Source organism: Entelurus aequoreus, linkage group LG08 (genome assembly GCF_033978785.1).
Source record: "Entelurus aequoreus isolate RoL-2023_Sb linkage group LG08, RoL_Eaeq_v1.1, whole genome shotgun sequence".
Lineage (NCBI taxonomy): Eukaryota > Metazoa > Chordata > Actinopteri > Syngnathiformes > Syngnathidae > Entelurus > Entelurus aequoreus.
The window spans coordinates 63,676,198-63,698,422 of record NC_084738.1 but is presented as its reverse complement, the minus strand read 5'-3'; the positions used below and the strand labels follow the sequence as shown (position 1 = coordinate 63,698,422).

Genomic DNA, 22,225 nt, shown 5'->3' with positions numbered 1-22,225 from the left:
TTTTTTCACGCAGCTCCGTCCCTGTTGATCTACGACTTCATGCGCGTCCACATCACAGATGGTGTCAAAAAACAAGTGAAGCACACAGAAGAAGAAGAATTCGAGGGATTTGTGGATGAGTAATAACTTCAGAAAGTGAGCTTTAAATGTCTATTTTGTGTGGTGTGTGACATTAACGTATGAGCAACGTTGAGTTATTGATGTTGCTATTGCTCTGCACTATTTTGAGTGTTACTATTTTTGTGATTGCAATTTTGCACATTACATTTTGGGAGTGAACAGAGTTGTTAGAACGCTGGTTTGTAATATATTATTAAAGTTTGATTGACCTATCTGACTGTTTTTTTTGACATTCCCTTTAGCGTTGCGTAGGTGCGGCTAATAACACGGGGCGGCTAAGAGGTAAACAAAGTTTTGAAATATGCCATTCATTGAAGGTGCGGCTTACAACACGGGGCGGCTTATGGTGCGGAAAATACGGTACATAAAGCCAACTATTTTTTAAAGAAAATGATTGCAGATTGTTTTAATGTGTGACGCCTTGAGACAAGAATATGTTGATTGACAGTCTTAAAGTAACATGTCTTCCTTCACTCGTTATTCTCGCCGTGTTACGCATTTATACGTATAAATTGTAAAAATTGCAATTTTGGAGAGAAGAATCGCAGTTAGGTTTTTTCTCAAATTTGTGCAGTATTGTGCCTTGACAAGATAGAATAAAAAGCTTGCTAAAGGTGAGGGAGAACATAAACATGACAAGACACAAAATTCTTGATTTGAAGGCTATGATTCATTTTGTGTTCATCGCAGGTCGCGGCAAGATCAAGCACTATCAGGTGGTCAAATTATAATCATCTACTGTAGTAATATTCTATCCAATAGTGAGGGGATGAGCCTGGAGAGGGTCCCGGTTCAGACAGTGATGGTACTAAAAGCCCGCCATTCAACGCTGGAAATAGCTAAGCAACAATGTGGCGGCCCGGGGATTACGGTGCGGCGTGCAGTTGTGTAAATCAAGGACTTACAGTTTAATTATGTGAGGGTGCCTGAAAAGCTTGAGGTTCTGGATCTCCCGGCGGATCTTTCCCACCACGTCCAAGGTGCGGATCTTCTGCCGATTCAGGATCTTCACAGCGACTTGGTGCTTGGTCAGCTCGTGCTGGCCCACTGCGAGACAAAGTACACAAGCCTTCATTTCATCTTCCTCAAAACCTTCCTGCATCAAGAGATTTAACTCCCTGACTTTGTAAATATCAAAACCGACCAGAGAATATTTTGTCATAAAAAGAACAAAAAAAAAGAAAATCTATTTATCACTCTAGTATGGTTTGAATACTGATATTACCAGGCCTCGAATTTGAACTTTTTAAGGTCAAGGCAAGTGTCGCCCTAAAGGAGGGCTCATATTTTAGGGCACCAAGGCAAACATTGTTTTCTTTCGAAGTATGCATACATGCATGCATATACAGTACAGGCCAAACGTTTGGACACACCTTCTCATTCAATGCGTTTTCTTTATTTTCATGACTATTTGGAATTGTAGATTGTCACTGAAGGCATCAAAACTATGAATGAACATGTGGAGTTATGTAATTAGTAGGGATGTCCGATAATGCCGATATCCGATATTGTCCAACTCTTAATTACCGATACCGATATCAACCGATACCGATATATACAGTCGTGGAATTAACACATTATTATGCCTAATTTGGACAACAAGGTATGGTGAAGATAAGGTCCTTTTTAAAAAAATTAATAAAATAAAGTAAGATAAATAAATTAAAAACATTTTCTTGAATAAAAAAGAAAGTAAAACAATATAAAAACAGTTACATAGAAACTAGTAATTAATGAGTAAAATTAACTGTTAAAGGTTAGTACTATTAGTGGACCAGCAGCACGCACAATCATGTGTGCTTACGGACTGTATCCCTTGCAGACTGTATTGATATATATTGATATATAATGTAGGAACCACAATATTAATAACAGAAAGAAACAACCCTTTTGTGTGAATGAGGGAGGGAGGTTTTTTGGGTTGGTGCACTAATTGTAAGTGTATCTTGTGTTTTTAATTTAAAAAAAATATATATATATTTTGAAAAAAACCTGATACCGATAATAAAAAAAACGATGCAGATAATTTCCGATATTACATTTTAAAGCATTTATCGGCCGATAATATCGGCCTGCCGATATTATCGGACTTCCCTAGTAATTAGTTATCAAATCAATCAAATAAGTGAAAACATATTTTATATTCTAGTTTTTTCAAAATAGCCACCCTTTGCTCTGATTACTGCTTTGCATACTCTTGGCTTTCTCTCCATGAGCTTCAAGCACATCTGGGAAGTGAAAAACATTTCAGGGGACTACCTCTTCAAGCTCATCGAGAGAATGCCAGGAGTGTGTGAAAAAGTAATCAGAGCTGGAAAAAAAGGATTTTAAGTGTGCCTAATCGTCCGAAAAATACGGTAACAAACACAATAAAACCGTTTGCAAACCATCCATCCAGCCAGCCAGAAGACATAGTCTTCCCAAAGTGTCCTGGGTCTTCCCCTTGGCCTCCTGCCGGTCGGACGTGCCCCAAACACCTCCCTACGGAGGCGTTCGGGTGGCATCTTGACCAGATGCCCAAACTACCTCATATGGCTCCTCTCCATGTGGAGGAGCAGCGGCTTTACTCTGAGTTCCTCCCGGATGGCAGAGCTTCTCAGCCTATCTCTAAGGGAGAGTCCCGCCACCCGGCGGAGGAAACTCATTTCGGCCGCTTGTACCCGTGATCTTGTCCTTTCGGTCATAACCCAAAGCTCATGACCATAGGTGAGGATGGGAACGTAGATCGACCGGTAAATTGAGAGCTTTGCCTTCCGGCTCAGCTCCTTCTTCACCACAACGGATCGACACAGCGTCCGCATTACTGAAGACGCCGCACCGATCCGCCTGTCGATCTCACGATCCACTCTTCCCTCACTTGTGAGCAAGTCTCCTAGGTACTTGAACTCCTCCACTTGGGGCAAGATCTCCTCCCCAACTTGGAGATGGCACTCCACCCTTTGCCGGGCGAGAACCATGGACTCGGACTTGGAGGGGCTGATTCCCATCCCAGTCGCTTCACACTCGGCTGCGAACCAATCCAGTGACAGCTGAAGATCGTGGCCAGATGAAGCCATCAGGACCACATCATCTGCCAAAAGCAGAGTCCTAATCCTGCAGCCACCAAACCGGATCCCCTCAACGCCACGACTGCGCCTAGAAATTTTGTCCAGAAAAGTTATGAACAGAATCGGTGACAAAGGGCAGCCTTGGTGGAGTCGAACACTCACTGGAAACGTGTCCGACTTACTGCCGGCAATGCGGACCAAGCTCTGACACTGATCATACAGGGAGCAGACCGCCACAATCAGACAGTCCGATACCCCATACTCTCTGAGCACTCCCCACAGGACTTCCCGAGGGACACGGTCGAATGCCTTCTCCAAGTCCACAAAACACATGTAGACTGGTTGGGCAAACTCCCATGCACCCTCAAGGACCCTGCCGAGAGTATAGAGCTGGTCTACCGTTCTACGACCAGGACGAAAACCACACTGTTCCTCGTGGATCCGAGGTTCGACTATCCGGCGTAGCCTCCTCTCCAGTACACCTGAATAGACCTTATTGAGAAGGCTGAGGAGTGTGATCCCACGATAGTTGGAACACACCCTCCGGTTCCCCTTCTTAAAGAGAGGAACCACACGTTTGCAAACCACAAAATAAAATATTAAACATGTTATTGCGGTAAATGTAAGGAAGAACAGCTGATATGACCATAAAGTGTGTTATTTTGGGTTTGGTATTGCAAATAACCTGGCTGTGGTTATTGTAAAAAATTTACTTTATTGCACCATTTCATGCATCAAAGATTGGTTAGATGTTTTGAAGTAACTTCCATCACATCGACCCTTGCAAAGGCGGATTTTTTGAAATTTGTAAAATGTACTTTTTTAAAGCGTTTGAGAGTTCTTAACTCCGGTTAGAACAACTTGACAATGTGGACTGACAGCATTGGTGGCATGCAGTTTAACGTCGTTGAGATATTTAACCGTCAGTACTACAAGTTGCCAGCAAATATCGTAAAGTAACTAAAACTAAAATAATGCTATTTGGTAACAGTAGAAAAGAGCATCATACAAGGATACAAATAGACGGAGTATATATTGGAAGGGTAAAAGAAACCAGATTTTTGGGAGTATTAATAGATTATAGAATGAACTGGAAATCTCATATACAAAATATACAACATAAAGTGGCAAGAAACATTTCAATAATGAACAAAGCAAAATACGTCCTGGGCTAAAAATCACTCCATATTCTCTACTGCTCGCTAGTGTTACCATATCTGAGTTATTGTGCAGAAATATGGGGTTAATAACTAAAAATGTGCGCTTTATTCGTTAACCGTGTTACAAAAAAGATCAATTAGTCTGACACATAATGTTGCATACAGAGAACATACAAACCCTTTATTTATTGAGTCAAAAATATTGAAGTTTGTTGATTACGTAAAATTGAAAATAACTAAAATGATGTACAAAGCAAACTATAACCTGCTACCCAAGAATGTACAACAATTCTTCTCTACTAAAGAGGAGAAATATAAATATAATATATTCACTGCTGGACTCTAGAAAGAGGTTTCGCAGCCTTCGTAGCAGAACCTGTAACAGCTTCTTCCCTCAGGCCGTAAGACTCTTGAACGCATCATAATAATCCCCTCAATTATCCCCCAAAATGGATTAACTGGCTGGAATATGAAGACAATATAACACAGTGTTTCCCACACATTAATTTATTTGTGGCGGCCCGCCACAAATAAATATAAAAATTAAAAAATTAAAACACTTTTTTTTTTTGTCCTGTCCGGCTTCTCAGGCAAATCATATAGTTGATGTAGATGCCCATATCGGCTGTTCAGATTTACTTAACAAAAGAGAAGTGTAGGATATTTCTCTTGTTGCCTTATTTGTATTTGACCACTACTGTTTTCTGTTTATTTGTTACTGACTGTGGCAGGACACCTCTGCCTCTGTTTCACTTTATGTTGCTGGTAAATAATATGGTTGTAGTAGTAGGCTAAAGTTAAATTATTTAGTATGCACTAATTAAAGGGGCAGAGCTTTAAGAGACATTTTAGCTTTTATATTTTATAGGATATATTTTTTGTAAGAACCACAATTAATACATATATTTCAGTGAATAACTTATTGTTCAAATCTGTATATAAATATGTACATAAAGTGTTGTAATTATATTGTAAAATGGATGGATGGATGGACGTTTAAAACAAAACTGTTATTAATTAGTAAGTACCGGTATACATTTTTTGAGCCTTTTTAGAGAAAATCATATCATTGTAGTAAATTATGCAAAATACTCGATGTCATGGTGACCACGTCCATAGCCACAGGTATCTTGGCAGTTTATGGGAAACACTGTAACATACATCCATAAACGTGGATGCATATGCAAAAGTGCAATATATTTATCTGTACAGTAATCTATTATTTATACCTGCACCTTATTGCTCTTTTATCCTGCACTACCACGAGCTAATGCAACAAAATTTCGTTCTTATCTGTTGTAGTTTCCTAATGAAGCATTAGCTTGACGCTCTACTTTCTCCTGCTCCCACTTGCTGCGGCAACAACAAACACATCTCCAGACGCTCCTCTTCGTTTTGTATCGTTTACTCGTCAACTTAATCATTCAAAAACGTAAAACAATAACGACTTGGGAACAAATGAATGGCAAAATAAAGCGAGTTTGTTACAGTAAGAAAGAGTCGGAAAAAGTAAGAGTAAGGTCAAAAAACTGTGTGGCTCGATTCCACCATACCTGACTGCCATTACCCATAATACATTGTGTCTAGGGCTGCAACAACTAATCGATTAAAATCGATTAAAAAAATAGTTGGCGATTAATTTAGTCATCGATTCGTTGGATCTATGCTATGCGCATGCGCAAAGGCTACTTTTTTATTTTTTTATAAACCTTTATTTATAAACTGCAACATTTACAAACAGCTGAGAAACAATAATCAAAATAAGTATGGTGCCAGTATGCTGTTTTTTTTCTATAAAATACTGGAAAGGATAGAAATGTAGTTTGTCTCTTTTATCCGATTATTGATCGATTAATCGAAGTAATAATCGACAGATTAATCAATTATCAAATTAGTTGCAGCCCTAATTGTGTCCAAACCATATTACCACACTGATCCTTCCGCCATATATGCAATTAAACAGTTATGTAATCTTCACTGTATTAAAGCAGTATAAAATAGTACGTCATCAAATTATTCAGACAAATGTAATAATTACAAATAAAGTGTACCTTATAATTATTCTATTATTATTTTCGTATTATGCAAATAAAGTAAATAGTTCCCTTTTGGCTGAATAAACAAAGCACCTTCCATAAAATGTAAATTAACTTAAACAGCTTTTAGGCTCGTACATCTGTACTGTAAAGTTCAAATTTGAATGACAATAAAAGGGAAGTCTATCTAATAACTAGAGATGTCTGATAATATCGGCCGATAAATGCTTTAAAATGCAATATCGGAAATTATCGGTATCGGTTTCAAAAAGTAAAATGTATGACTTTTTAAAAACGCAGCTGTAGAATGTGCATACTTGGTCAACTGAGGGTGGCCGTATAAACAACTTTAACACTGTTACAAATATGCGCCACACTGTGAACCCACACCAAACAAGAATGACAAACACATTTCGGGAGAACATTCGCACCGTAACACAACAGAACAAATACCCAGAACCCCTTGCAGCACTAACTCTTCCGGAACGCTACAATACACTCCCCGCCCCACCTCAACCTCCTCATGCTCTCTCAGGGAGAGCATGTCCCAAATTCCAAGCTGCTCTTTTGAAGCATGTTAAAAAAAATAATGCACTTTGTGACTTCAATAATAAATATGGCAGTGCCATGTTGGCATTTTTTTTCCATAACTTGAGTTGATTTATTTTGGAAAACCTTGTTACATTGTTTAATGCAAGGGTCACCAACCTTTTTGAAACCAAGGGCTACTTCTTGGGTACTGATTAATGCGAAGGGCTACCAGTTAGATACACACTTAAATAAATTGCCAGAAGTAGCCAATTTGCTCAATTTACCTTTAACTCTGTTATTATTAATAATTAATGATATTTATCTTTGTGGAAACACTGATCATCTTAATGATTTCTCACAATAAATATATATAGAAACAGATAAATATCAATATGCAACACTTTATTTTTATATTTTCTCTAAGTGCACATTTTTCAAATTGAACATTTTCAAATGATCACTTCTAAGACAGTCTTGTGAAATCACAATATCCCATTTTAACTAGCTAGCCACTAACATTTTTTAACAAATCATGAATTACTTTGCACCATGTTTGTACAAATAATAACTCATGTAAAATACAAAAGTAAACTCAAATTTTTAAATCATGTCACACTTTGAACTGGACACCAAATCTGTTATCTGTTTCTTTGTCAGTTACTGGGAAGCCTGGCATTGCATGCTGTTAACTAGTGTGTTGTACTCTGGTGTGTAACTTGACACTGCAACTCTGAGTGAGTCTTGCAGATGTGCATCAGTGAGGCGTGTTCTGTGTTTGTTCTTGATGAAGTTCATGTCAGAAAAGGCTGATTCACAAAGATAAGATTTTTCCTCATTGTTTGCGGAACCTTCTTAATCTTTTGGACATATTTTCACAGCAATCTGGCCTTAAGCTTAATTATGATAAATGTAAAACGTTAAGGATCGGAAATCTAAAGGGAACGTCCTTTCGAATGGAATGCAAAGTGCCTGTTTTGTGGACAGATGGACCAGTTAACATACTTGGTGTTGTTGTCCCAGAAAATCTGGAAGATCTAGTCTCAGTAAATTATGATAATCGACTAAGAAAGCTGGACAAAATTATGCAATTATGGAAAGGGAAATCCCTAACCTTGTATGGTAAAATGTCTATTGCCAACTCGTTAATTATTCCTCAATTTATTTATTAGTTTTTGTCATTACCAGCTCCATCACAAAACTTTTTTAAGATTTATGAGCGGAGGGTCTTCGATTTTGTCTGGAACGGCAAACCAGAGAAGATGAAAAGAAAGGTTTTGTACAAAGAGTATGAATATGGGGGCCTGAAACTTCTCAACCTTGAAGCTATGTGTCTGTCTTTAAAAGCATCAATTGTTCCAAAGATGTATTTAAACATTGAGTGGTACACAAATGTCCTGTTGGACAAAAAACATGTACTGTATCAAAAGAAATTGTATCCTTTTTTACAAGTGATCCCCTCCCAGAGAGTCTGCTGGGTAACATGGCGGGGTTCATAAAGGAAACAATCCACTCATAGTGGTGTTTTCAATTTTATGTGCCAGAAAAAAGAGACGATATTTTGCAGCAGTTAATATGGATGAACTCTAATATTGTAATAGATGGAAAGCCTTTCTTTTGGAAAAATATGTTTGAAAGAGGAATAATTTTTGTCAATGATATTATCAATGAGAATGGTAAAATTATGAAGTATGATGAATTTAGAGCTATGTATGGTGATGCTTGCTCAAGCTTTTCATTTTATCAACTAACTGGAGTAATTGGGAAAAGATGGAAACAAATAAATATGGAACTACTAAATTATTAGTTTGTAAACCTCTAATAAGAAATTCTAGTTGGCAAAAAGGAACTAAAATAAATAGAAAAATATATCATTTTTATTTAATAAAGAAATCTTTGAAGGCTGCCTCATACAACACAAATGGAAAATGGGAGGACTTTTTTGACTGCCCGTTGCCATGGGATGCCATATTCAAACTAATCTATAAAACCACTATCGATGTGCAAAATCGTTATTTTCAAATTAAAATTATTTATAACTTCTTACCCACAGGGAAAATGTTAAAATTATGGAATATGACAGAGTCAGATGATTGCCGATTTTGTTGTCAGGAGCCTGAATCCACCCTGCATTTGTTTTGGTATTGTCATATTGTGTCTTTGTTTTGGGTGGAAGTTGAAAAAATGTGTTTAAGGATTGGTGTGTTTATGAAGCTTAATGTGGTTTCTGTTATTTTAGGAGAGTTCATTGACAATCATGATTTAGTCAATTTAATTATAGTACTCGGTAAAATGTTTATTTTTAAGGCCAAAAACAGATATTCACTTAGTATTACTTTCTTTAAAACATTTATTCAGTATTTTCTAATTTTAGAAAGTTACATGGTTGAAAACGATAATGATGCCAAAAAACATTTTAAAAAAGATGAGAAGTCCTCAAAGGCTTATTTTGAAAGTATAATTATGTTTATAGATTACCTGTATATGATATCTGTTGTTGTGTTCCCTAATTTGAGTGACCTGGACATAATCTGGACTGTACATAAATGCTTATTTTGAAAATGTAATTTTGTTTATAAATTATATGCAATCTGTTGTGTTCCCTAATTTTTTTCTGTGTACATGAATGAAGGTGTGTGTTGCTGAGTCCGACTTGGACATTATCTGGACTGGGCCTGGTTTAAAAAACCCTTTAAACAAATCTAATTTCATTGACATCCTGGTCTGTTGAAGATAAGGCCCTTTTTTAAAAAATAAAATAAAATAAGATAAATAAATAAAAAACACTTTCTTGGAAAAAAAAGAAAGTAAAACAATATAAAAATAATTACATAAAAAATAGTAATTAATGACAATGTTAGTGGACCAGCAGCCTATACAATCATGTGTGCTTCAGGGACTGTGTCCCTTGCAGATGTGTTGTCTATGTTGTGGGAACCAGAATATTGGTAGCAGAAAGAAATAACCCCTTTTGTGTGAGTGGGTGTGGATGAGTGTGCATGGGGGAGGTTGTTTGGGTTGATGCACTGATTGAAAGTGTATCTTGTGTTTTTTCTATGTAGATTTATTTATTTATTTATTTTTTTTTTTAAATTTTATTTAGAATAGAACAGGCCCGCGGGCGACTCATCTGGTCCTTACGGGCGACCTGGTGCCCGCGGGCACCGCGTTGGTGACCCCTGGTTTAATGCATCCAGCGGGGCATCACAACAAAATTAGGCATAATAATGTGTTAATTCCACGACTGTATATATCGGTATCGCTTGATATCGGAATTGGTAATTAAGCGTTGGACAATATCGGAATATCGGCAAAAAAGCCATTATCGGACATCTCTACTTTCAACCTTATTGAAAATAAGATATTCTTACAAAAAGAAGACAATAAATGAACACGTGTTTGTAAACACTATGAAGTGGGAAAGGGGTAGGATTAAATAAGCTGTGCTTCTTCCTACTCCTTTTCGGACATGATATAAAGTGAAAGTTGGCATTTTTTTCCAGCTTAAAGATTGATCAATGCCTATTTATGATGATTTATCAAAATATAAAAGAAATATACCTGAACAGAACGCTCATGATGGTTACACCAAAAAGTAACGCTATGAATCGTGTTTTTCCAAGTCTTTGGGGCATTTTATGCTATTTCCAAGCATCTCCTTTTTATTATCGTTGATTTTAAATGGTCAAACTAATGCATATTATATATGCATGCCCTAGTAAACAAACAAAAAAGTCGTATTTATTTTGATTGTTACATTTTGAAGTACATTTGTGCAGGTGGGTGCGAATGTACCCATTACCAGAGCTGTACACATGTATTTGTAAACGCTATGAAGTGGGAAAAGGGTAGGATTAAAATAAGGTGTGCTTCTTCCTACTCCTTTTCGGACATGATGTAAAGTGAAAGTTGGCATTTTTTTCCATAACTTCAGTTGATTTATTTTGGAAAACCTTGTTACATTGTTTAATGCATCCAGCGGGGCATCACAACAAAATTAGGCATAATAATGTGTTAATACCATGACTGTATACACTACCGTTCAAAAATTTTGGGTCACCCAAACAATCTTGTGGAATAGCCTTCATTTCTAAGAACAAGAATAGACTGTCGAGTTTCAGATGAAAGTTCTCTTTTTCTGGCCATTTTGAGCGTTTAATTGACCCCACAAATGTGATGCTCCAGAAACTCAATCTGCCCAAAGGAAGGTCAGTTTTGTAGCTTCTGTAACGAGCTAAACTGTTTTCAGATGTGTGAACATGATTGCACAAGGGTTTTCTAATCATTAATTAGCCTTCTGAGCCAATGAGCAAACACATTGTACCATTAGAACACTGGAGTGACAGTTGCTGGAAATGGGCCTCTATACACCTATGTAGATATTGCACCAAAAACCAGACATTTGTAGCTAGAATAGTCATTTACCACATTAGCAATGTATAGAGTGTATTTATTTAAAGTTAAGACTAGTTTAAAGTTATCTTCATTGAAAAGTACAGTGCTTTTCCTTCAAAAATAAGGACATTTCAATGTGACCCCAAACTTTTGAACGGTAGTGTATATCGGAATCGGTAATTAAGAGTTGGACAATATCGGAATATCGGCAAAAAAGCCATTTGATTGATTGATTGAAACTTTTATTAGTAGATTGCACAGTGAAGTACATATTCCGTACAATTGACCACTAAATGGTAACACCCGAATAAGTTTTTCAACTTGTTTAAGTCGGGGTCCACTTAAATTGATTCATGATACAGATATATACTATTTTCATAATGCAGTCATCACACAAGATAATCATCAAAGTATACACATTTATTTATTTACAATCCGGGGTGTGGGATATGGAGGGGGTGGGGGGGGGGGGTTAGGTTTGGTTGGTATCAACACTTCAGTCATCAACAATTGCATCATCAGATAAAGTTAGTTTCGGGTTGAAGTTGCCTGGAGGTGTTGTTTTAGTGCGGTTTTGAAGGAGGATAGAGATGCCCTTTCTTTTGCACCTGTTGGGAGCGCATTCCACATTGATGTGGCATAGAAAGAGAATGAGTTAAGACCTTTGTTAGATTGGAATCTGGGTTTAACGTGGTTAGTGGAGCTCCCCCTGGTGTTATGGTTATGGCGGTCATTTACGTTAAGGAAGTAGTTTGACATGTACTTCAGTATCAGGGAGGTGTAGCAGATTTTATAGACTAGGCTCAGTGCAAGTTGTTTTACTCTGTCCTCCACCCTAAGCCAGCCCACTTTGGAGAAGTGGGTAGGAGTGAGGTGGGATCTGGGGTGGAGGTCTAGAAGTAATCTGACTATCTTGTTCTGGGATGTTTGGAGTTTAGATTTGAGGGTTTTGGAGGTGCTGGGGTACCAGGAGGTGCATGCGTAATCGAAAAAGGGTTGAACGAGAGTTCCCGCTAAGGCTGAAACGACGCGTCGACGTCATCGGTTACGTAAATACGTCGACGCCGTTTTTGTGCGTCGACGCGTCGCATATTTACGTCACACTACCGTCATGGCGAAGCGCAAAGCAGACGATGCGAGCGGTGCGAGCGAGGGGGAAAAATCATGCCAAAAGTCGTCAAAAGTGTGGAAGTATTTCAATACACAGCCTAATAATGTTGTTGAATGCACACTGTGTCGAGTGTAAATGGCCTATCATAGCAGCACAACAGCTATGAACGAACATTTGAAAAGAAAACCATCAACTAGTCAATCGTCCGCGTGTTATAGACACATGTTGTGTTTCTAATATAAATACATTAATAAAGTCAAATACAAATAAGATAACAAGAGAAGTATCCTACACTTCTCTTTTGTAAAGTAAATCTGAACAGCCGATATGGGCATCTACATCAACTATATGATTTGCCTGAAAAGCTGGAGAGGACAAAAAAATAAACAAAAATTTAAAAAAAGAAAAAAAAAAGATTTTTTTTTAAATGTTTATTTTTTTTATTTGTGGCGGATGTAATTCTTTCGTGGCGGGCCGCCACAAATAAACAAATGTGTGGGAAACACTGGACTCCACAGCTTACTGAGAAGGGGGGTGACACGGTGCCGTTCACCTCTACCACCTGTTCCCTCCCCTCCAAGTAGGATTGCATCCAGCTCAATGATTATCGTGATTATCGGACATCTCTACTTCCAACCTTATTGAAAATAAGATATCCTTACAAAAAGAAGACAGTAAATGAACACATGTGTTTGTAAACGCTATGAAGTGGGAAAGTGGTAGGATTAAAGACCTACTGAAACCCACTGCTACCGAACACGCAGTCTGATAGTTTATATATCAATGATGAAATCTTAACATTGCAACACATGCCAATACGGCCGGGTTAACTTATAAAGTGCAATTTTAAATTTCCCGGGAAATATCCGGCTGAAAACGTCTCGGTATGATGACGTCTGCGCGTGACGTCACGGATTGAGCGGAAGCTCAAACAGCTCTGTTTTCATCGCAAAATTCCACAGTATTCTCGGCATCTGTGTTGGTGAATCTTTTGCGATTTCTTTAATGAACAATGAAGACAGCAAAGAAGAAAGCTGTAGGTGGGATCGGTGTATTAGCGGCTGGCTGCAGCAACACAACCAGGAGGACTTTGAGTTGGATAGCAGACGTGCTACCGTGAGTACGCAGCTTTCTTCCAAACATTTGATCGCTTGCCCGTCCGTGCGTGCCGCTATGTGCATGTCACGTACGTAACTGTGGGGAAATATATGTGCTGTATAAACTTTGCGGAAGTGAACTGTACTTTGGGCTGTGGGATTGAGTGTGTTGTGCGGGTGTTTGAGTTGTATTGGGGGGTTATATGGACGGGAGGGGGGAGGTGTTTGTTATGCGCGATTGATTTGTGGCATATTAAATATAAGCCTGGTTGTGTTGTGGCTAATAGAGTATATATACACTACCGTTCAAAAGTTTGGGGTCACATTGAAATGTCCTTATTTTTGAAGGAAAAGCACTGTACTTTTCAATGAAGATAACTATAAACTAGTCTTAACTTTAAAGAAATACACTCTATACATTGCTAATGTGGTAAATGACTATTCTAGCTGCAAATGTCTGGTTTTTGGTGCAATATCTACATAGGTGTGTAGAGGCCCATTTCCAGCAACTATCACTCCAGTGTTCTAATGGTACAATGTGTTTGCTCATTGGCTCAGAAGGCTAATTGATGATTAGAAAACCCTTGTGCAATCATGTTCACACATCTGAAAACAGTTTAGCTCGTTACAGAAGCTACAAAACTGACCTTCCTTTGAGCAGATTGAGTTTCTGGAGCATCACATTTGTGGGGTCAATTAAACGCTCAAAATGGCCAGAAAAAGAGAACTTTCATCTGAAACTCGACAGTCTATTCTTGTTCTTAGAAATGAAGGCTATTCCACAAAATTGTTTGGGTGACCCCATACTTTTGAACGGTAGTGTATGTATTGTGTTTATTTACTGTTTTAGTCTTTCCCACCTGAATATCAGGTTCCACCCGCCTCTCACTGCATCTTCCGTATCTGAATCTCTTCCACTGCTCTCTAATCCTTCACTCTCACTTTCCTCATCCACGAATCTTTCACCCTGGCTCAAATTAATGGGGTAATCGTCGCTTTCTCGGTCCGAATCGCTCTCGATGCCGGTGGCCATGATTGTACACAACGTGCAGATGTGAGGAGCTCCACAACCTGTGACGTCACGCTACTTCCGGTACAGGCAAGGCGACCAAAAGTTGCGAACTTTATCGTCGATGTTCTCTACTAAATCCTTGCAGCAAAAATATGGCAATATCGCAAAATGATCAAGTATGACACATTGAATGGATCTGATATCCCCGTTTAAATAAGAACATTTCATTTCAGCAGGCCTTTAAATAAGCTGTGCTTCTTCCTACTCTTTTTTCGGACATGATGTAAAGCAGGGGTCACCAACGCGGTGCCCGCGGGCACCAGGTAGCCCGTAAGGACAAGATGAGTAGCCCGCTGGCCTGTTCTAAAAATAGCTCAAATAGCAGCACTTACCAGTGAGCTGCCTCTATTTTTCTAATTTTATTTATTTACTCGCAAGCTGGTCTCGCTTTGCCCGACATTTTTAATTCTAAGAGAGACAAAACTCAAATAGAATTTGAAAATCCAAGAAAATATTTTAAAGACTTGGTCTTAACTTGTTTAAATAAATTCATTAATTGTTATACTTTGCTTCTTATAACTTTCAGAAAGACAATTTTGGAGAAAAAAATACAACCTTAAAAATTATTTTAGGATTTTTAAACACATACTTTTTTACCTTTTAAATTCCTTCCTCTTCTTTCCTGACAATTTAAATCAATGTTCAAGTAAATGTATTTTTTTTTATTGTAAAGAATAATAAATATTTTTTAATTTAATTTTCATTTTAGCTTCTGTTTTTTCGACGAAGAATATTTGTGAAATATTTCTTCAAACTTATTATGATTAAAATTAAAAAAAAAATATTTTGGCAAATCTAGAAAATCTGTAGAATCAAATTTAAATCGTATTTCAAAGTCTTTGAATTTCTTTTAAAATTTTTGTTCTGAAAAATCTAGAAGAAATAATGATTTGTCTTTGGTAGAAATATAGCTTGGTCCAATTTGTTATATATTCCAAAAAAAATTGTAGATTGGATTTTAACCTATTTAAAACATGTCATCAAAATTCTAAAATTAATCTTAATCAGGAAAAATTACTAATGATGTTCCATAAATTATTTTTTTAATTTTTTCAAAAAGATTCGAATTACCTAGTTTTTCTCTTCTTATTTCCGGTTGAATTTTGAATTTTAAAGAGTCGAAATTGAAGATAAACTATGTTTCAAAATTTAATTGTCATTTTTTTCGTGTTTTCTCCTCTTTTAAACCGTTCAATTAAGTGTAAATATCATCAATTATTAATAATAACATAGAGTGAAAGGTAAATTGAGCAAATTGGCTATTTCTGGCAATTTATTTAAGTGTGTATCAAACTGGTAGCCCTTCGCATTAATCAGTACCCAAGAAGTAGCTCTTGGTTTCAAAAAGGTTGGTGTCCCCCTGATGTAAAGTGAAATGATATGAAAGTGTGCGGTGTGTCACGCAGTAAGTGTGTTCATGTTCGAAATAAACTAAAGAAAGAAATAAAATAAAAAGTGTTACATGTGAAGCTGGAGAGTTGTGACAATTAGCCACGGTCTTGTTAGCGTCCATTCGGGAGCAAGCGGGTTACTTCCCGGCGGTTGTGGCGACTTGTGGCTCTCCGGCTAACGCACACACACACCCCGCCTGCCTGGGCTAATTTCGTGATTAAAGCGCCGTTTCTGGCCTGGCTTTGGCTGCCTCCACGCCTGAGTTACCGTGAAAAGGGGGAGGGCATGACAACAAGTAGTCTTCCCGGGTGACAAGTTAGCTAGCGAAAATAAATAAATATATATATTTAGCCTCCATGCTAACTAACAGCTTCTTCCGGCCGTCTTTTCAGTTACGAAGAAAAAAGTGGCGGTACCGACCTTTCACTTTCCCGAACGTTCCCTCGCCGAGCGTGTCGCCGAGGATGTAGTGTCCGATTTTGACCCGTCCCTCGTGCTTGCTCTTGTCCGTCGCCATGTTCCCTCCCGCGGTGGCCTGGCTGAGCTGAGCGCGGCACGGATGCACTTGGAGAGCCGCCGACTAGCCTCCGAGTAGTGGGCGGGGACCTAACGCCGGTGACGTAGCTTCAACGTAAAATACGTAGCACGGTGCATTCAGTGCGCCTCGGAAATGACAAGACATAGTCGAGACGGCTTGGACATATGTCAAATCTTGTTTACATTTCACGCCTTTTTAGACGCACCACGTTGACACAATTTCACAGAAAAAGCCACTAAAATCTAATCACAGCGGAGGTTTTATTATCACTGTTTAAAAATTTGAAAATGGTATAATTTACTGACGTTCCTGAATCACTCATGTCCCCCCTTATCTTCTGTTTACAGTCCATGTGCGCTTCCTCCTAATGTACACAATGATCGAGCAGTAGTTTTAAATATTCTGTTTACTTGTTTTTTCGTCTTTGCAAAAGAACATAAACTATTCATAACACCCCGGGTTTGTTTATACGAAGCCACGTTTCAAAGCTTCAAAGACAATGTGCTCTCTTTGTTTATGAAATAGCGGGTTTGCGAGGCCAATCTTATCTTTTCCAATTTTTTTTTTATTTTATGCAGAGAAAAGTTCTTAAAATCGCCCTAAAATAATAAAAGTTCCACTCCAAACTTAATCAGGGACCGTGTCCTGTCTTAGTTGTGTCCAGTAGGTGGCAGCAGCCCTCTAGTCACTAATCAATGACGCAACAGTCGGAGAGAGGGTGGCAGATCGATCCAAATATCGACAGCGTGTTGAGATCGATATTTTTCAGATGTGTTTTTTTGCACACACACACACCTGTTTAAGTTAAATATACGGTATATAATCAAACCCAGAATATATGTTTGGAGAAAAACAAAACAAATTTGTTTATTTAGCAAAATAATTCAACACAATTGTTTTGTTGATATCAACTTTATTTGACTCAATTGGTAGAAAATGGATGGATGGATGTGATAAAAAGGGGAATACTTTTTGGTTGAAGGGTGCCCTTTCGACAATTTGAAGGATGCAAGGGTCATTTTGATAAGTTACCCACTAATACACCCCCATACATCACAGTCACAGATGCTGGCTTTTCAACTTTGCGCCTATAACAATCCGGATGGTTCTTTTCCTCTTTGGTCTGGAGGACACAACGTCCACCGTTTCCAAAAACAATTTGAAATGTGGACTCGTCAGACCACAGAACACTTTACCACTTTGTATCAGTCCATCTTAGATGAGCTCGGGCCCAGCGAAGCCGGCGGCATTTCTGGGTGTTGTTGATAAATGGCTCTGGCTTTGCATAGTATAGTTTTAACCTGCACTTACAGATGTAGCGACCGACTCTAGTTACTGACAGTGGTTTTCTGAAGTGTTCCTGAGCCCACGTGGTGATATCCTTTACACACTGATGTCGGTTTTTGATGCAGTACCACCTGAGGGATCGAAGGTCAGTAATATCATCGCTTACGTGCAGTGATTTATCTAGATTCTCTGAACCTTTTCATGATATTAGGGACCGTCGATGGTGAAATCCCTAAATTCCTTGCAATAGCTGGTTGATAAATGTTGTTCTTAAACTGTTGGACAATTTGCTCACGCATTTCTTCACAAAGTGGTGACCCTCGCCCCGTCCTTGTTTGTGAATGACTGAGCATTTCATGGAAGCTGCTTTTATACCCAATCATGGCACCCACCTGTTCCCAATGAGCCTGTTCACCTGTGGGATGTTCCAAATAAGTGTTTGATGAGCATTCCTCAACTTTCTCAGTCTTTTTTACCACTTGTGCCAGCTTTTTTGAAACATGTTGCAGGCATCAAATTCCAAATTAGGTAATATTTACAAAAAAATAACAAGTTTACCAGTTGGAACGTTAAATATCTTGTCTTTGCAGTCTATTCAATTGAATATAAGTCGAAAAGGATTTGCAAATCATTGTATTCTATTTTTATTGACCATTTACACAACGTGCCAACTTCACTGGTTTTGGGGTTTGTACATTAAAGATACTAAAACCAGTAAAATGTAGATCAATATTTGCTAAACCACCTGAAAATAACTTTCAGGAAGATCGGGTAGTTAAGACCGGTAAGGTTGGCGATCTCGGTGTTGATAAGCCAAACCGAAATGCTAACAGTTAGAATGTGTCAGGAACCCCGTTATATGACTCTGAGGCATACAGCTAAAAAAAAAAAAAAAAAAGTTAGCATATTAACAGTTAACATCTGTAAAGTACCATGTTAAATGAATCTGAGGCTGCAAAATGGGCTAAAACTAAAAGTTAACACGCAAGGTTAACAACAGTGGTGTGTCGTCAGGGCCAGCAAGACCTTCTCTGCTGGCCTAACATTACCATAAATCATGATAATAATTAAAGATAAAAAGTATTTTATTATTTACTTTCCCTAAATATCTAAAAGTATTCATATTCTATTCATGTCATATTATGCTCCTTCCAGTGGCCAAATACTTTTGGCAATATAGTGTATATAACATGCTTGTTATATATATATATATATATATGTAGTAGTGTTAAAACTAGTCTTGCATTGTATTTCAACATTGGTAAAATACATAAAGTTAGTGTAACAGGTTATCAATCAAAGTTTATTTATAAAGCCCTTAATCACAAGTGTCTCAAAGGGCTGCACAAGCCATAACAACATTTATAGCTCAGATCCCACATCAGGGCAAGAAAATAATGAGAAACCTCGCAGGGGACTGTAGATGTGGGGACCCCCCTGGGCGACCAGTGCAATGGATGTCTAGTGGATCTAGTTAATAGTACCTAGTTATACACATAAACAAGTTTAAGAGTAGTGCATTCCTAAAATGTCCTATGCTATCTATTTACCTCTTTCACCTTAATAGGAATTTTGACGATATAAGACAACACAGTGTAGATACATAATATGTAAACATATTAGGCTTATTAAAGGCCTACTGAAATGATTTTTTTTTATTTAAACGGGGATAGCAGATCCATTCTATGTGTCATACTTGATCATTTCGCGATATTGCCATACTTTTGATGAAAGGATTTAGTAGAGAACATCGACGATAAAGGTCGCAACTTTTGGTCGCTGATAAAAAAAAAAAGCCTTGCCTGTACCGGAAGTAGCGTGACGTCACCGGAGGAAGGACTCCTCACATTTTACCATTGTTTACAATGCAGCGAGTGAGATTCGGACCGAGAAAGCGACGATTACCCAATTAATTTGAGCGAGGATGAAAGATTCGTGGATGAAGAAAGTGAGAGTGAAGGACTAGAGAGGCAGTGCAAAACATATCTTTTTTTCGCTCTGACCGTAACTTAGGTACAAGGGTTCATTGGATTCCACACTTTCTCCTTTTTCTATTGTGGATCACGGATTTGTATTTTAAACCACCTCGGATACTATATCCTCTTGAAAATGAGAGTCGAGAACGCGAAATGGACATTCACAGTGACTTTTATCTCCACGACAATACATCGGCGAAGCTCTTTAGCTACTGAGCTAACGCGATAGCATCGGGCTCAAATGCAGATAGAAACAAAATAAATAAATCCCTGACTGGAAGGATAGACAGAAGATCAACAATACTATTACACCGTGGACATGTAACTACACGGTTAATAATTCCCAGCCTGGCAAAGCTTAACAATGCTGTTGCTAACGACGCCATTGAAGCTAACTTAGCAACGGGACCTCACAGAGCTATGATAAAAACATTAGCGCTCCACCTACGCCAGCCACCCCTTATCTGCTCATCAACACCCGTGTTCACCTGCGTTCCAGCGATCGACGGAAGGACGAAGGACTTCACCCGATCATCCATGCGGTTGGCGGCTAGCGTCGGCTAGCGCGTCTGCTATCCAAGTAAGTCCTCCTGGTTGTGTTGCTGCAGCCAGCCGCTAATACACCGATCCCACCTACAACTTTCTTCTTTGCAGTCTCCATTGTTCATTAAACAAATTGCAAAAGATTCACCAACGCAGATGTCCAGAATACTGTGGAATTATGAAATGAAAACAGAGCTTTTTTGTATTGGATTCAATGGGGTACCAATACTTTAAGATTAAAGATTAAAGTACCAATGATTGTCACACACACACTAGATGTGGTGAAATTTGTCCTCTGCATTTGTCCCATCCCCTTGGGGAGCAGTGGGCAGCAGCGGCGCCGCGCCCGGGAATCATTTTGGTGATTTAACCCCCAACTCCAACCCTTTGTTGCTGAGTGCCAATTCGGTTCAACGATTGACGTCACGCGCATACGTCATCATATATAGACGTTTTCAACCGGAAGTTTAGCGGGAAATTTAAAATTGCAATGTTAAGATTTCATCATTGATATATAAACTATCAGACTGCGTGGTCGGTAGTAGTGGCTTTCAGTAGGCCTTTAAAGCTATATGCAAGGTTACTTTGACTCATAGTACTGTTTAAATAACCAGAAAGAAAGTGGCAATACAAAGATGCCGTAAATAAACCGTCATTGAGAATGGTAGGCTGAACCTACCACCACCTTGATCCACCAATAATGAGAGGGCCAGGGCTAATTCTAACCCCCTACGGGTCCGCCTTGTCTTGTCGCCAATCGTTCCGGCAGTAGTAGATTGACCGTAAACTCTCGCCATTTCACTTTAGCAGAACAGAAAAAGGTTTGCCTGTGTACGCCCTTTCAATAATCCATACAACAATGTTATTAGGGATTTTCCCATCTAGAGGTTCACGTAGTCCACTTCAAGAAGTCATTTTAATCTCAATGTACTCCAAGTGCCCCTTTGTAAACAGTACCATGACTCAAAGTAGCCTTGTATATAGCAGTCTCTAAATTCTGCCCACCCCGTGGTCCACCTATTGAGAGAGGGCTAGGGACAATACTAAGGATTTGTCCGTATAGTGGTAAAGGTAAGTCACTTTAAGGCAACTATTACATCCATGTAGCATAGTAATCTTCCTTATCCCTATCCCCGAGTGTTGAGGATAGATCTATAGGTTGGATGATATTACTCACAAAGCTTTCAAGCCAGGAACATCCACTTTTATTTTTTCGCAGCAATGCATTGTGGGTTTACAGCAGCCATCTTTGTACTCCTCTGCGACCTGGGTATGACTTTTTAAAACAGTACCATGGTTCAAAGTAGCCTTTATAGCGGTCTCTAAATACTGATCCATCTATTATGAGGGGGCTAGGGTTAAGTCCATGAGAGTCTGCCCGTTTAATGTGTGACCATAAACCTTTTATTACATTACAGTTGTGCTCATAAGTTTACATACCCTTGGAGAATCTATGATTTCTTGGCCATTCTTCAGAGAATATGAATGATAACACAAAAACCTTTCTTCCACTCATGCTTAATGGTTGTGTGAAGCTATTTATTGGCAAACAACTGTGTTTACTCTTTTTAAATCAAAATGACAAAAGAAAGTACCCAAATGACCCTGATCAAAAGTTTACATACCCCAGTGACTTTGATCTGATAACATGCACAAAAGTTGACACAAACAGGTTTGAATGGCTAATCAAGGTTCCAATCCTCACCTGTGACCTGTTTGTTTGTAATTAATGTGTGTGTATAAAAGGTCAGTGAGTTTCTGGGCTTCTGACAGACCATTGCATCTTTCATCCAGTGCTGCACAGATGTTTCTGGATTCTGGGTCATGGGGAAGGCATAATAATTGTCAAAGGATCTGCGAGAAAAGGTAATTGAACTGCATAAAACAGGAAGGGGTATAAAAAAAATATCCAAGGAATTGAGA

The 22,225-nt window shown here is 38.5% G+C and overlaps 1 protein-coding gene across 1 annotated transcript in view; it reads right to left on the bottom strand.

Annotated features, from left to right (window-relative positions):
* Positions 1-16,582, bottom strand: part of LOC133656139 (5'-AMP-activated protein kinase catalytic subunit alpha-1) — a 38,947-nt gene extending 22,365 nt beyond the window's left edge. The window contains exons 1-2 of the mRNA XM_062057023.1: positions 16,379-16,582; positions 1,026-1,167 (exon numbers count right to left, since the gene is read on the bottom strand). Coding sequence (XP_061913007.1) covers positions 1,026-1,167; positions 16,379-16,475 — 239 coding nt within the window. The 5' untranslated portion in view covers positions 16,476-16,582. The remainder of the gene's footprint in view (positions 1-1,025; positions 1,168-16,378) is intronic.
* Between the last annotated feature and the right edge of the window lie 5,643 nt (positions 16,583-22,225).